This window comes from Marmota monax, unplaced genomic scaffold (genome assembly GCF_021218885.2).
Source record: "Marmota monax isolate L192 unplaced genomic scaffold, Marmota_monax_Labrador192_F-V1.1 WCK01_AAM20220418_F8-fsc00243, whole genome shotgun sequence".
NCBI classification, from domain to species: domain Eukaryota; kingdom Metazoa; phylum Chordata; class Mammalia; order Rodentia; family Sciuridae; genus Marmota; species Marmota monax.
Genome location: NW_026694604.1, coordinates 557,381 through 573,052, shown reverse-complemented (window position 1 = coordinate 573,052; position 15,672 = coordinate 557,381). Strand labels below are relative to the sequence as shown.

At 37.7% G+C, this 15,672-nt stretch overlaps 1 protein-coding gene across 1 annotated transcript in view; it reads right to left on the bottom strand.

Moving 5' to 3' along the window:
• Stx8 (syntaxin 8) overlaps positions 1-15,672 on the bottom strand; it is a 258,115-nt gene that overhangs the window by 201,740 nt on the left and 40,703 nt on the right. Inside the window, exons 5-6 of the mRNA XM_046422179.2 lie at positions 13,764-13,888; positions 2,487-2,579 (exon numbers count right to left, since the gene is read on the bottom strand). Coding sequence (XP_046278135.1) covers positions 2,487-2,579; positions 13,764-13,888 — 218 coding nt within the window. The remainder of the gene's footprint in view (positions 1-2,486; positions 2,580-13,763; positions 13,889-15,672) is intronic.

Sequence of the window (15,672 nt, the reverse complement as noted above, 5' to 3'; positions counted from 1 at the left end):
TTCCTGTCCACACATCACATGCTGGGCATGCTTCACTAGTTTGGGGCCAGAGTCTTTTGTAGTCAGACCCATTGAACAGGCTAAATTTCTTTGGGATAAAGAACAATTTTACACCAAATAGGCAGATCTTTTTTTTTTTTTTTTTTTTTTTTTAATATTTCTGGGGATCCAACCCAAGGTCTCACAACTGCAAGGCAAGAGCTTTTACTGCTCAGCTATATCTTCATGTTGGCAGATTTTTCTATGAAGTTTATTTTCTTGCCAATACTATTTCAACCAAGGAACTCGCCAACAACTGAATTATATGCAAATACATAAACTGCACTGTCAGGAAAAGGACAAAATTGTTTTCCTCTCTATACTGAAACTATGAAAAACCACTATCAGGATTATACAGTGTTTCTCCATTTGTTTTAATAATCTCTATGTGATAGATAATAAATAGATGTGATAGACAAGTGGAATAATACCTGGGAACAAATGAACTCATTCTTCCTAGGAACAAGAAAAAAAAAACCAAAAAAGTGCCCATTATACAATTTTGACAAGTACAACCCTCCCTTCACAGTGAGACTTCACCCATACCAGGAATTCAATGCTGGCTCATACATGATGGTAACTTTCCTTGGAAGGTATTCCATCATGGTACCATTACCAAAAGCTAAGACCTCAGAACCTTTTTCTTTGTATTTTTCCCTCTACTTCTTCTTCCTTGAAAGGAGGCTGGTGTAACAGAAAAGTCAGTCATAATAGAATTGGAAAACCTGAGTTAGTATTTCAATCCTGTCACTTATAAATGTGACATTATGAGGATGTGGCATTATGATGCTCTCAGCTGCTCTGAGTTTTGTCTCTAACAAAGATGATACTGCCTTCGTGATGTAGTGTAGACTAAATGAAATGACACAGATGACAGTGCTTAGCACACAGCAGGGGGCTTCTGTAAATGCTAGCTTCGCTACAGGCTCGTCCACTGTTATGCTCTCATGTACCACCCCTATGCTAAGTTTCTCCCATCTTTTCCTTTTCCTGTCCTCTCCCTGAGTTCTGGTACCATATCTCCAACTGTCAACTCGACACTTCCATTTGGCCTTCTTACTGGCATCTCTGATTGGACATGTTCAAACTGGTCTTATGCTCTTTACTCACAGTGACTCCTCTCAATTTCCCTGTCAGTCCCAGTAAAAGCACTGCCGGCCCCTCGCATCTATCCTTTCTTCTCCATTCCTACTGCTAAGACTCCTGTTCAGGCTCTCATCCATTTTAGTCAGCTTTGTGACACTGTGATCAAATATCTGACAGAATAACTTAAAGGAGGAAAAAGTTTATTTTTGGCTCAGAGTTTTAGAGGTTGAGTCCATGGCAGGCCAAGTCCATTGCTCTGAACCCAAGGTGAGGCAGGACATCATGATAGAAGGGTGTGGTGAAAAAACACTGCTTATCTCATGGTGGTCAGGAAGTGGGGGATGGAGGACAACCACAGGAAGATGAACCCTTCATGCCTCCAGTGACCCACCTCCCTCCGCCACATCACACCACCCAGTCCATTCAAACTAGGATGGACTGAGTCGGTTACAGCTCTCAAAATCCAATCATTTCACCTCTAATCATTCCTGTATTAACCCAGGAGCTTTTGAGAGACAACTTACAACAAAACCATAATATCCCTTCCCACTATACAGTCCAAGCAAGAGTCTTTCAGGTACCATCCATGTTTCAAAGCTCTGTCTCTCCCAGTCCAGTCTGTTGTGGTTTTCAAGTTAATCTTTCTCAAATCTCATGTGTCAAATCAAGTCCTGAACAAAGATCCTTAAACAGTTTTTTTTGTTTGTTTTGTTTTGTTTTTGCCCTGCAACCTGGTATTTATGTCAAAGAAGCCCAAACTCCACTGGGTGTGTAGATAATAGGAGGCCCATTCAAGCCTAATTATGTCTTGAATCAGAGTGTGTCAAGCACCGAGTAATTTCATAACATTTCTACATGAAAGAAAAGCTCTTGGGACAAATGATCATAAAACAAATATTTTTAAAAGCAGCTACTGAGCCAGGCACATGGTGCATGCCTGTAATCCCAGTAGCTTGGGAGGCTGAGATGGGAGGATCACTAGTTAAAGGCCAGCCTCAGCAACTTGATAAGGTCCTAAGCAATTAGTGAGATGCTGTCTCAAAATAAAAAAAGAGCTGGAAATGTAGCTCAGTGGAAAACTGACCTTCGGTTAAATTTCCAATAACCCTGCCCACAAAAAAATAATAATAATTTGTAAAATAATTATTGAGAAATGGGAATTTTTTAAAATCAAATTCCTTACACAGGACTTTATAATTACAGTCAAAATCAGCCACAAATCACCCTCAATTGAATTAAGCCTTAACAATCTATTGACATTAAGCCACTTTACCTGTTATATATTTTTGAAACCTTCAACAAATCAAGCCTATAGTATTTATAACAAATGCAAATATGATCAATCTCAAACTAGTCCTTACCATTTTGTTCATCCAATTCATTCCCAATTTCCTGACCCATTTGTTTTTGGCGACTTATGATAGAGGAAAGCGCATCAAGGCCTGCATCCTGTTCTGAAACAAAGAGAAAAATAATTAAACTCTCTAAAAAAATCAAAGGAAAGCAATGTAAAGTCCATAAGTACACTCAGGCATATAACACAACTCAATATATGAGACAAGGGATATAATAATTAACATAGAAACAAAAAGTTAAGTATAACACAGCTTATACTAAAATGATTTTCAAAATAAGCAAAGGATATAGATAGGAAATACACAAGAATTTTAGAACACACAAAAAAGCTTTCACACCACTGCTAATTTTTTTAAAGTACAAAAAAAATAGTTTTTTTAAAATTTATCAGATTTGTAAGAATTAAGAAGAACAATGTTACCTAAGGCTAACTGAAGTGTGAAGAACTAGAAGCTCTGAAGTACTATGTAATTGGAGGATAAGTTCAATTTACGGATCAAAATCCATCTTGAGAGTAGACTGTGCCCCTTTATCAATCATAAGTCTATGGAATGTATATAATATATATAACATTCAGATAATATGCAATGATGTATTTACAATGATCTTCCCTGAAGTATTTCCCTAAAGATATCTAAACAGGAAGCTGGATGTAAATTCTTTGTCTCTCAGCTCCACAATCACCTTTCCTGAGTTCTCTGAATACTTATGTGGATCTCTTAAATATATTTTTCCTTTGCCAGGGTTTTTGTTTCCTGGCCCGGTGTGTCTGAGGGTGGGCCTCCCTCCCCACCACCCCTCTCTACCACCACCACCACCACCTGCTATCTCTCCAAGGTGGTGATTGCTGAGGCTAAAACCCCAAGCTAAGCCTGTGCTCTCGCTGGGCCACACCCCAGCCCCCGAGCTTTCTCTCTTGACAGGACCCATCAGTGTTTACAGCTTCTATGTTCAGCTTCTTCAGTGCCCAGTAGCTAGTAGACAGCAGTACACGCCCTCCTTGGTGTTTCTAATACCTCCCAGTACCTCCACTGAGATGCTTCACAGGGAACAGTCTTCCTTGACACCCCAGCTAGGGGGCAGCACCTCTTCAACTCCTCTGAAATGGAGTGACCCCCAGCTGAGCTTCTGCTCAGCAGGGAAGGCTTGGTGCTCTTCCCTATACTGGGCCTCAGCCTGAGATTGGCAATTTCACCTCAAAACTGAGATTTCTGCATTCTTTAATACTGAAGTTCATGTTATTAAGTATAAAAGCAGAATATAAAACAAAGTATAGTAGAATTGCACTTCTGTTTTAAAACATAAAAATGTATTATTTTTCTGGTTTTTGAATATTTAAACAGAAAAGTGAGGAAGTTATTCAAGATAATTTCTTTAAATTTTGATTTTTTTTTTTTAAAATAAACGAGGCAGTCACCACAGTCTTTTTTCCAGGTACATTGGAAAGAACCCTCTAAAGCTGACTCTTTTCACCCAAACAATATGCCAAATGAAGTCAGATTATGCCAGTGTGGCTTCATTTGTTTACAGGCTTTTTAAATGACTTTCACATAAAGGTACATCTACAAAAGCAGAAATCACAAAGGTCTTCCTATTCAAGATCACATTAACATCTACTTATATTTTTTCAAAGGCTTTTTATGGAATTGAACCATTACACTTAGCTCTTTGATTCATCTGGAACTTATTTTAACTAAAGGTGTGAGGTAAGGACCCCTTAGTGACATTTTTTGACACTGTGTATTTTTTTTTTTTTTTTAACTATAAATGACCTGCTATCTCTAGGGACCATTCCAAGGGACCACTTTATAGCAAAATCACTTTATAATGAGATTCCTTTGGTCTTTAGTAACAACCTCTTGGATGGCCTCCAAGAGAAATCTATCATCAACCAAATACTGTTATAGGATGCCGGATGCTACAGGAAAGTTCCAAATGCATCCGCAGGATAATCTATACATAGGACTGAAGGTAAAGTGTCAATGTGAATTAAAAGGTAAAACAATTTAATAAGAGGAGATTCGTCTAGTGCTTTCACTTAGGTTGAAAGTCCCAAGTTGTTTTATCTAGTAGAGACATTATGAATGAAAAATAGCTACATTATTCTTTTCTCTCAAACTTATTGTCTAACTACCTAAAGGCCATCTCTCTAAAGCACAAGAGAAAGAAGACTAAAACTGCTGCTGCTCCAATCAAATAATATCTCCAGGACTTCAGCATCTCCTCAACATGTTTAAATGTTGTAATAAAATTTCATTCCCTAATCCAAAGACACTGAAGACCTTGATCATGGAGACTCTGAGTGGGTCATTGTGAAGCTCAATGACCTGAGCTTCTCCAGGTTGTAAAGAAGCATTTCTAAAGGTAAGTGATATGGCCACATAGGGATAATCACCAAAATGCTGCCACCCACAAAAGTAAAAATCACCACAAACCATGCAAACAGTCCACTGCAACCAGCAAAACTATGATGATGTCATAATTACAGTTCTTCCATAACCTGCCCTACTCTATCTCTTAACTCAAGACATCATGATATCACAATAGATCATTGATAACAGACCACAAAACCTTCAGGTTTACAATGGTGTGAATTTTAAAAGATGGATGATCATTGTGGTAGGAAGAATAATGGCCCCTGCTCAAAGATGTCCATGTCCTAATCCCTGGAACCTGTGAATATATATTACTTTCCCCAGCAAAAGAAACTTTGCAGATGTGATTAAGGTCAACAGGGATGAAAAGGGCAACTAGTGTCCATTAACTAGGTGGATCCAGTATAATCATGACTCCTGAAAAGCAGAGAACTTTCCCAGCTGCTGTCACAGGGAGATAAGATGGGTCAGAGAGATGCAGTCGATGGCTTTAAAGGAAGAAAGAAGGGTACCTTGAGCCAAAGGATGTGGGTGGCCTCTAAAAGCAGGAATAGACCAGGGAATGGATTCTCCCCTGGAGCCTCCAGAAAGGAATGTAGATCTTTTAAACTTCTGACCTACAGAATTGCACAATATTAAATGTGTTTTAAGTCACTAAGCGGGTGCTAATTTATTAGAGAAGCAATAGAAAACTAATACAATCATTTTCTGAAAATCCCTTTGGAGCAATTGTGTGTGTGGATACTTCCTATCTTTAGACATTCAGGAAAACCATTCTGTAAATGAATGTCATGTAAGTGGGGGAGGAAAATCTGGTGACTGTAGATTAAAAACAAAAGGACAATCATCAGTATGTATTCTTGCCAAAAATAACAAACCTGATTCTGATCAACTCACTAAATCTAACCACCAAATACCTGGGACAGAAGAATATGCTAAACAATATAAGATTCAAACGGTGAAATCTAGATAGTGGTAACTATGGGCAAATGATCCCGTTTAGAACTTTGGAGGAAAAAAGGGAAAGTTGGAAAAGAAACCTTTTCATTAAAGAAACTTAAGGGACACATCAACTGATTTCAATGTATGGACCACACTGAACAGTCTGATAGAAACCATCACAGGACAATCAAGGAAATTTGAACACTGACTAGATATTTGATTATGTTAAGAGACTGTTAATTTGGTATGAATGATGATTACATAGGAACCATACTTTAAAAAATGGGTAGGTGGGCAGACATAGAAATGAAGCCAGATTGTTTATAGGGTGTAATTGCTGAATCAGCATGAGGGGGGGAAATGGAGTCATTATCTTACTCTACTTTCATGTTTAAAATTTTCCACAGCAAAAAATTATCAATATTTTAACAATTTTTTTCTATGTTTTTATCCATATTTTCCCATGTTATTCATTGATGCATTGTCATTATACATAATAGTGGAACTCGTTATATATCGGTACATACACATGATATTACAATAGATTTTGGTCAATATCATTCTGGGACTTCCCCTTTCCCTCCCTTCTTTCTTCTCCCTGGTCTCTCTCCTCCACACTACCGGTCTCCCTTCTATTTTCATGAAGTCTTCGTCCCCACCTTTCTTTTCCTGTTTCCTATCTTCCATATATGAGAGAAAAACATATGACCTTTGACTTTCTAAGTTTTATTTTGTTTAACATAATGTTTTCAAATTTCATCCATTTTCCTGCAAATGACAATTTCAATCTTCTTTATGGCTGCAAAACTCCATTGTGTACACATAAGCACATTTCCTTGGTCCATTCATAACATTGACAAAACACCTGAGCTGGTTCCGTAGTTTGGCTGTTATAAATGGTGCTGATATAAACATGGGTATGCATGGATCACTATAGTGTGATGACTTTAATTCTTTAAGATAAATACCAAGGAATGGTGTAGCTGGGTCCTCTGGTGGTTTCATGTGGACTTTTTTGATGAACCTCCATACTGACTTCCATAGTGATTGTACTAATTTACAATCCCACCAACAGTGTTGAAGTGTTCCTTTTTCTCCACATCCTCTCCAGCATTTATTAGTGTTCATTCATATGCTTGATGGCTGCTAATTTAACTGGAGATGAAATCTCATTGTAGTATGGATTTGCATTTCCCTAATTGCTAATTGAACTTTTTTTCATTTATTTGTTGGTCATTGTATTTCTTCTTTTGAGAAATATCTGTTTAATTCATTTACCCATTTATTCATTGGGTTTTTTTTTCAGTATTAAGTTTTTGGGTTTTTTGTTTTGTTTTTCTAGATATTAATCATTTTTTAGAGAGTAGCTAACAGATTTTCTCTCATTCTGTAGGTTCTCTCTTCACATTTTGTTTCCTTTGCTGTGCAGAAGCTTTTAATTTGATGCAACCCATTAATTATTGATATTATTTCCTGAGCTTTAAGTGTCCTATTGAGGAAGTCCTTTCCTGTGCCTATATACTGGAGTGTTGACCCTACATTTTCTTCAAGGAGTTGGAAAGTCACAAAGGGACATTACTGAGAGCTACAACCACAGACCCCAATCTGAGCACATGACAAGGACCCCAAGGACTGAGAATGTGTCTTTTCCTGTCCTTGCCATCAAATGCAAACCCAGCTGATGGCACTACTAGGTTTACCCAAGGACTTATATATATATAGGCAGCACACTTGCTGTTTCAATCAACCAATGACCACAGAGGACTCTGCTTATAGACCAAAAAAAAAAAAAAAATTAGTCTCTGCTAGATGGAAAGGCTCTAGTCTATACTAGATAGCCCTGAGTGTAGTTTAGCAGAAAAATCAATTGACATTGTGTTATCCAGTGCCTGGAGAGTCACAATGAAACTTCTCACATCTAACATATGTAAGCAGCTCTCCCTAGATGAAAAGCAGGAACAAAGGAAGGAAAGATTGAATCAAGTTAGATAAAGGAGTCAATTACAATTTTAGGAAGACCCTTAGAGCAAATCCCAAGAATAGTGATTTTATTATTGTTTTAGTTTTAAGATTTCAGGAAAGGGATCCTTCTAATCTATGTGACAGCCATAAGAAAGGACGTCGTCCAAGAAAATTGTGAAGTTGTGACTGCAAGGGTTCAAAGATTAGCAACTAAGATTCCTCAGTGTAAAATGGAATCTGGCTATCCACCTTCCCCATCCCTATTTCACATGAAAACCTTTAGAGACCTAAGATCACAGAAATCTAGAATAAATATACAACTTTCTGCTCAGATCTAGAAAGAATATCTACAGAATAAGACAACTCGATTGTGCTAATTAAGAGACCCTATCAACAGGGACCTCCTGAGAAAAGTTGGGGCACCTCACACCTCTCCCAAAGCCTGGCCATCCAACTCAGGGACAAGAGTTTAGCTATATCCAGTTTACTTCCTTTGTGCCAACTCAGGGATGTTTGAGGTGACCAAGTCATTGTCACCACCACAGCCACTTTTCCCTAACACCCATTTATGACTCAAGTTTCAGCTTAAAAAAACAAAAAAAAAAAAAAAAAAAACCCCACAGAAGCCAGGATAAGCCAACTGGTTATGAGGAGGCCTAGTTTCCAGTTTAGGCAAGGAAGGCATTCATTGCCCTGAAGTCTAAATTCTATAAATTGTCATTTTGGATGATTTTCGAAGTGTTTCTAAGGATCAAGGGAAGCACAGAAAGACTAACTGGCTGGGTACGGTGGTGCTTGCCTGTAGGATTTTAAGTTCAAGGCCAACCTCACCAACTTAGTCAGACCCTATCTCTAAATAAAAGTAAAAAGGGTTGAGGATATAGCTCAGTGGTCGAAGCGCTTGCCTAAGCATGTACAAAACCCTGGGTTTGGTCCCCAGCATGACAAAAAAAAAAAAAAAAGACAAAGGAGGGTTAATAGATTCCATGGACAAAAAGGAAGTCAGAAGTGACCTTTGTTGGCTTTTATTTATTTTTAATATTTATTTTTTAGTTGTAGTTGGGCACAATATCTTTATTTTATTTATTTTTATGTGGTGTTGAGGATCGAACCAGGGCCTCACACATGCTAGGCGAGCGCTGTACCGCTGAGCCACAACCCCAGCCCTCTTGGCTTTTATTTTTTATCTAATACAGGACATGGCAATGAGGCAGAACCACAGCAACCTCAGCACATCGTCGAGATTCCTGAGGCAGAGAAAAGGCTAGTAAGGGTTTTGCATAAAGATTACTTCCATGTTTGCATTTATCATGGAAAAACAGCTTGCAAGCAAAGCAACAAGGGACACAGCATTTCAAAACATGAAGGAAAAAAAAAATCTGATTTAAAACATGCCCCTCCCCTCCCCTCCATCCTCCTATTTCCAAACCCCAGAAGGCAGCAAGCCTTCAGAGTGAGGAACTCGGTATGGATGTGCTCTGCTGTGGAGACTCCATAGCTAACACTCAAGAGGAGCATTCTCTCACATCCAGCACAGCAACCCCTGAATGCAGTCCCTTCTCAGTGACAGATACTTTCCCTAACAGAAAACAGCCTTTCTTGGAAAAAGCAACAATGCCAAAAAAATTCATCAGAGTGCACACACCTGTAATCTCAGCGACTCAGGAGGCAGAGGCAGGAGGATCTCAAGTTAGAGGTCAGCCCCAACAACTTATCACTGTCTCCAGATAAAAAAATAAAAAGACCTGGGGATGTAGCTCCGTGATACAGTGCCCCTGGGTTCAATCCCTAGTACCAAAAAAAAAAAGAAAAAGATGATCTATAAAAATTAGCAAGAGGGCAGTCCTTTCAGGAACTGTATGTAAACCCTGAAGAAAACTATTGTACAAGAATCACTGTGCTCGATGTAAAGCTGTGTTATTTTATTTTTTCACTTTCCTTCAAATACGGTAATTGGTGAAGCCCCAAGAGAGCTGCTGTGTTTCATTTACCAGACAATTTCACCACAAAGGGGAGTTCAAAATAGAATTAGACTTCTGCTTCTGGCTAAGATGGACTGACAGGGACCAGATTTCCTTTTGGCCTAAAATTACTGGGAAAGGGTTGGGGGGGAGAACCAGGCAAAATATACAAGTTTCAAAATACATATGTCAGGAAACGAAGAGCAGCGATCTCCGAGCAATGGGAAACAAATAAGACTGCCCCCGATTACTCCCCTGTGAGAGCTCCCAGCCATGGTGGGCGAGTTGGGGGAGTCCAGGTGGAAACTGGCAGACTTGAATGAGTCCAAGGAGATCACGGTGATTTAACTGAGTGTTGCATGAGCAATGAGGGAACGCCCCAAAGCTGGGGAAAAGAATCACTCCAAACAGTAAAGGGAAGGAACCTCTGGGCTCAACCAGCTCAGACATAGTATTTATTCCCACCAACCAAGATATTTCATTATTCATGAAGCATTACACAGAATATGCAGAATGATTTTGGCTCATTAGTGGGATAAACTACTCTAGACTGGAGTTGGTAGATATTAAGTATTTTAGGCTTTGTGGTTCATATGATCCTTAGAGCAATTACTCAACTCTGCCACCGTAAGCAGGAAAGCATATACAGATAATGTATAAAGGAATGAGAATGGTTGTGTTCCCATAAAACTGTATTTATAGGGCTGGGGTTGTGGCTCAGTAGAAGAATGCTTGACTGGCACATGTGAGGCACAGGGTTCAACCGTCAGCATAAAAGTAAATAAAGGCATAGTATCCATCTACAACATTAAAAAAAAAAAAAGCAGACCTGTGTTTATGAGCACTAAACTGAATTTTATATAATTTTTTTTTTTTTTTTTTTTTTTTTTTTTTTTTTTTTTACAAGTTACAAGATACTCTTCTTTTGATTATTTTTCGCCATTTCAAAAATTTAAAAGTCATTTGCAACTTGCAGAACATATAACAGATGACAGTAGGTCAGATTTGGTCCATAGGTCCTGCTCTATAACACCTCATTGATCTGTTTTATAAAGCAAGAACCAAGTAACTCAGTAGCATCCCACATAAACACAAGAATATTTCTAAAAATTAAGAAATACCCAGCACTGAACAAAGAAAAATATCACCATAGCAGGTATCCAAGTGAATGAAACAATAAGATCAGAAACAAGGCAAGGATGTCTGCTCTCACCATTTCTATTTAGCATTGTAATAGAGGTTGTAGCAAGTGCAATAATAAGGCAACCAGATTGAAATGAACAAAACTCTCTTTATTGACATACATGATCATTTGCACAGAATCCTACACTCTCAACAAGTAAACTGTGAGAACAAACTAGTGATTTTTATAAGGTTGCATGATCCAAACACATTTTTTAAATAATCAACTGTATTTTTATGTAGGAGCAACAGACACCGAAAAATTTTTAAATGCTATTTATAATTGAATAAAAATATGAAATACTTATGGATAAATCTGATAAAAGATGGACAAGATATGTATATTGAATACTAGAAAGCGCTTTTGAGGAAAATTAAACTAAATAAACCCATTTATTTAGAATTAAATCTGTATTTATGGATTGGGAGATTCATGGTTAAAATGTCAATTCCCATGCTTACTGTAGCATTATTCCCAATAGTCAAGATTTTTTTTTTTTTAATCAATTTAAGTGCCCAACAGTGGATGAATGGATTTTTAAAAAAAAAGTGTGGTATGTATAAGCAATAGAATACTATTCAACCATAAAAAGAAGGAAATCCTGTAACTTGTGACAACATGGAAGAACCTAGAGGACATTATGTTAAATGAAACAAGACAGGCACAGAAAGGCAAACACTGAACGATCTCACTAATATGCAGAATCGAAAAAAGTCAAGCATATTCTTCACTTTGCTCTTATGAGTTTAACAGGAGCTAGGTGATGGAGGAAGGATGAGGGAATTAGAGAGATGTTGGTCAAAAGACAAAATTTCAGATAGTTTCAAATGAATTTAAAAGATCTATTGTGCTAGGTTTAGAGGCTTAGGCAGGAAGACTACAAATTCAAGGCCAGCATGAAGTTCAAGGTCAGTTCAGCAAGACTGTCTTAAAATAAAATAAAAAGGAGCTGGGTAGGTAGCTTAGTGTGCAAAGCCCTGGGTTCAATCTTTAGTCCCTTTAAAAAAAAAAAAAAAAAGGCTCTATTGTACATCATGGTGACTAATATACTTTAAAATTGCTTAAAGAGTAGACTGGAAGTGTCCTCTCTCTATATATGTAAGAATGTTTATGTTAGCTTGATTTAGTCATTCCACAATGTATTAATATTTTCAAAATATCATATAATTTTTTTAAAAATTTAATTTTTTTTTTTTTTAAAAAGTCAAAGTGCTAGAGTATTACTCAGGGGTAAAGCACTTGTCTAGCAGGTACAAGGCCACAAGTTCAATCCTTAGTACCAAATGTACAAATAAAAGGTAAACCTACCTCTACTACATGGTTCAGTCATTCCACTTATAGGTATTTACCTAAAAAAATTGAAATTTTGCCAGGTGAGATAGCACAGGCTTATAATCCTAGCAACTTGGGGAACTGAGGTTGGGAGCAAGTTTGAGGCTAACTCAGCAACTTAGAGAGAACTTGTCTCAAATAAAAAATAAAAAGTCATGGTAGAGTGCCCCTGGGTTCAATTCCCAGTACCACAAAAAAAAAGAAAAAAAAAAAAAGAATCTACAAATAAAGTACATGTTCACAGCAGCTGTACTTGTAACAGCCCCAAACTGAAAACCATGCAAATATCTATTAGGTGAACAGTTACACAGATTGTGTTAAATGTGAATAATGGGATACCATATTATAATATAAAAAAATGAAATACTGATATACACAACATGGATAAAGTAACTATGTTTAGTAAAAGCCAGATCCCCTGCCCTCCCAAAAGAGCACATACTGCATCATTCTACTTATGTAAAAGTATAGAAAACAGAAAATAATTTATAGTGACAGAAAGCAGATCAGCAGCTGTCTAGGGATGGAGGAGGGGTAATAGGAAGAATTTTAAAGAGACATGAAGAAAACTTCAGGAAGTAATGATTATGTTCATTATTTTGATTGTAGTAATAGCTTCATATGTGTATACATATGTCAAAGCTTATCAAATCATGTGCTTCAAATATGTGCTAGTTATGATAATGTTAAATATTCCTCAATAAAGTTGATCTTTAAAAAGTAGATTTAGAACAATATATCTGTACATGCCGACATTGGAAAAAATGTTCATAACACACATTAGTAAGAAAAATAAACCTATGGAATAATACCTAAAAGACAGCTATGTACCTCATGACACCATTTATATATGTGTGTTTAGACTGAATATATGTAGGTATATACAAAGTCTGAGGAAATACATATTGATCCATTTATGGTTAGAAATTGAAGAAACGGAGAGCTTTTCATCTTGTCTCTATAGTGCTTAAATTTTGTAAAGTATACATTACTTCTGAATTTTAAAAAATAGAAGTTACAAAATAATTAGCGGTTTTAATAACTAACAAGCAAGATGAACTTGAGGTGAAAGTCAACCAATTTACTTTGCAGATGAAAAAGGTGGAGTCCTGGGCTGGGGTTGTGGCTCAGTGGTAGAGCGCTTGCCTAGCAAGTGTGAGGCACTGGGTTTGACCCTCAGCACCACATATAATAAAATAAAGGTCCATCGACAGCTAAAAAACATATGAAAAAAAAAAGGTGGAGTCCTGTGTTAGAAGAACAGTCAAGAGCATATGCACTAATGTCCCCTAGACTTATCAGATTCAGACCTGTTCTCACCCAGTGGAAAAATCATTACTTCCATCAGCTATTAAAACAGGTGACAGCAGGTTTCCACTCTTCAGGTACCCTGAGGCACAAAAATGCCAAGAGCTTTAGAGAATCAGCAGTTTTCATTCCAATTTTCAATAAGGATAAGGAACATTCAAGGCCACAGTCAAAAATCAGAAAAGGTTTCTGAGCCCACAATCCTTGGGTATTTAGTACCTTGGATGATTTTCTGCTGCTGTTGCCGGATTTCATCAAAACCCAAGCCTCTGGTCTCCTCTGGCTCCTCAAAGAGCCAAGGGTTGGGTGCTCCTCGCTTAGCCTCTTCACTCATCAGGCTGGACCTAAGAACCACATTAAATGCATTACACATCTCAAAAAATACAGCTCAGATGCAAATTCCCCTCATAAGTGCAGAGGTGGCCAGCCTCCTATGCTTTGAAAATTCAATTTGCGCAATTTATTGCATCCTTAGTCTGTTCCAGGAACTGTGTTTAGTGTTAGAAGAGTTATGAAGATGAATAAGGCTCAAACCTGGTCCCCAGGGAATTACAGCCTGTTAAAGAGATGATGGGAGAACATAATACTCGTATAATCCTCCAAGATACATTTGACTCAATAATCATAGAAGAGGCTGATAAATGAGGTTCTTAAATTTCAACCACATAAAGCCAATTGGAAGTATTCTTCATACTAGGACATACTAGGACAAAGTTTCTCACAGGCCATGTGACACCAAATGTACAAATATTTTTCAAGCAGATTCAATGCTACAATTACTGATTATAGCATGAAAAAGATAATATAATTTTCCTTCGTTGCTTACAGACAGTAATGCATGCAGTTTCAAATCCAATTTTATGATTGTAATGTAGCATTCATAATATAATCAACACAGTCTGATTGTCCATCTTAGTCTTCACTCCCTCTAGTAACCCACATGCCCCGTTTGCACCAAACACATTGGGGATTTCCTGTTCCTGCTGAGACCAGTCTCTGCCTCAGTCCCAGTTTACTGGATTCTTCTCATCTCAAGTCGCTCTCTCCTGCCCTGACTTTTCCACAATCTATCTGAGCTGTGAGGATCACCTTGTTCAGGAAACTATGTCTGACCACTTCGAAACAAACGAAGGTTCACTTTAGAGCTGATTGGATTCAAAACAAAAATGACGATAGCAATGTTGCAGTAGTGGGAGTGACAGCAACAACTGACACAGTTAAGCACTTGCTATGTGCAGGCACTGCTCCAGCAAGTTACTTCTCCATCGTTGCTCATTCCTCTAGCCCCGATGGCATGGTATTGTCTAGAGACAACCGATATCCCAATGCTTAACCTTTTATATAGATAAGACTTGATATGGGCTGGGGTTCAGCATAGAGCGCTTGCCTAGCACGTGCGAGGCCCTGGGTTCGATCCTCAGCACCACATAAAAATAAATAAATAAAATAAAGGTATTGGGTCCAACTACAACTAAAAATTTTTTAAAAATAAAATAAAAAAAGACTTGGTAGAACAGAAAAATCACCTTTATTCTTCTATACCCTGTTTTCCATTATGGAGTGAACAGCTAGCAACAGTACATCACTTACCAGAAGTATAGGGATAGTTATATCCATCTCCACAGGTTCTGGGAGGATTAAATAATTAGTTTATTTAAAAAAAAAAAAATCTGTGGTGGGTGCAGTGGCACAGGCCTGTAATACCAGCAGTTCAGGAGGTTGAGACAGGACAACAGCCTCAGCAATTTAGCGAGGCCCCAAACAATTTAGTGAGATGCTGTCTCTAAGTTTTTTTTTTTTTTTTAAAGGGCTGAGCATGTGGCTCAGTGGTTAAGTGCCCCTGGGTTCAATTTTTTTTTTTTTTTTTTTTTGGCTCAGTACTTCTGTGAGAGGTACTATTCTAATTAACAGGGATAAAGAAAAAACAACTACAGGCAAACCAAAGTCTCTGCCTTACAAAGTGCAGATTCTCATTATAGGTGCCATTTTCATTCCACCTTGTGTGTGTGGCTTGGGGCGGGGGGAGGACAATATGTAAAATGTGGGAAAAATGCTTAATGTAGTGCTTAGAAAACAAAAATCATTCAAGAAACTAACTTATCATTATACCAATTATTGCATTATATAC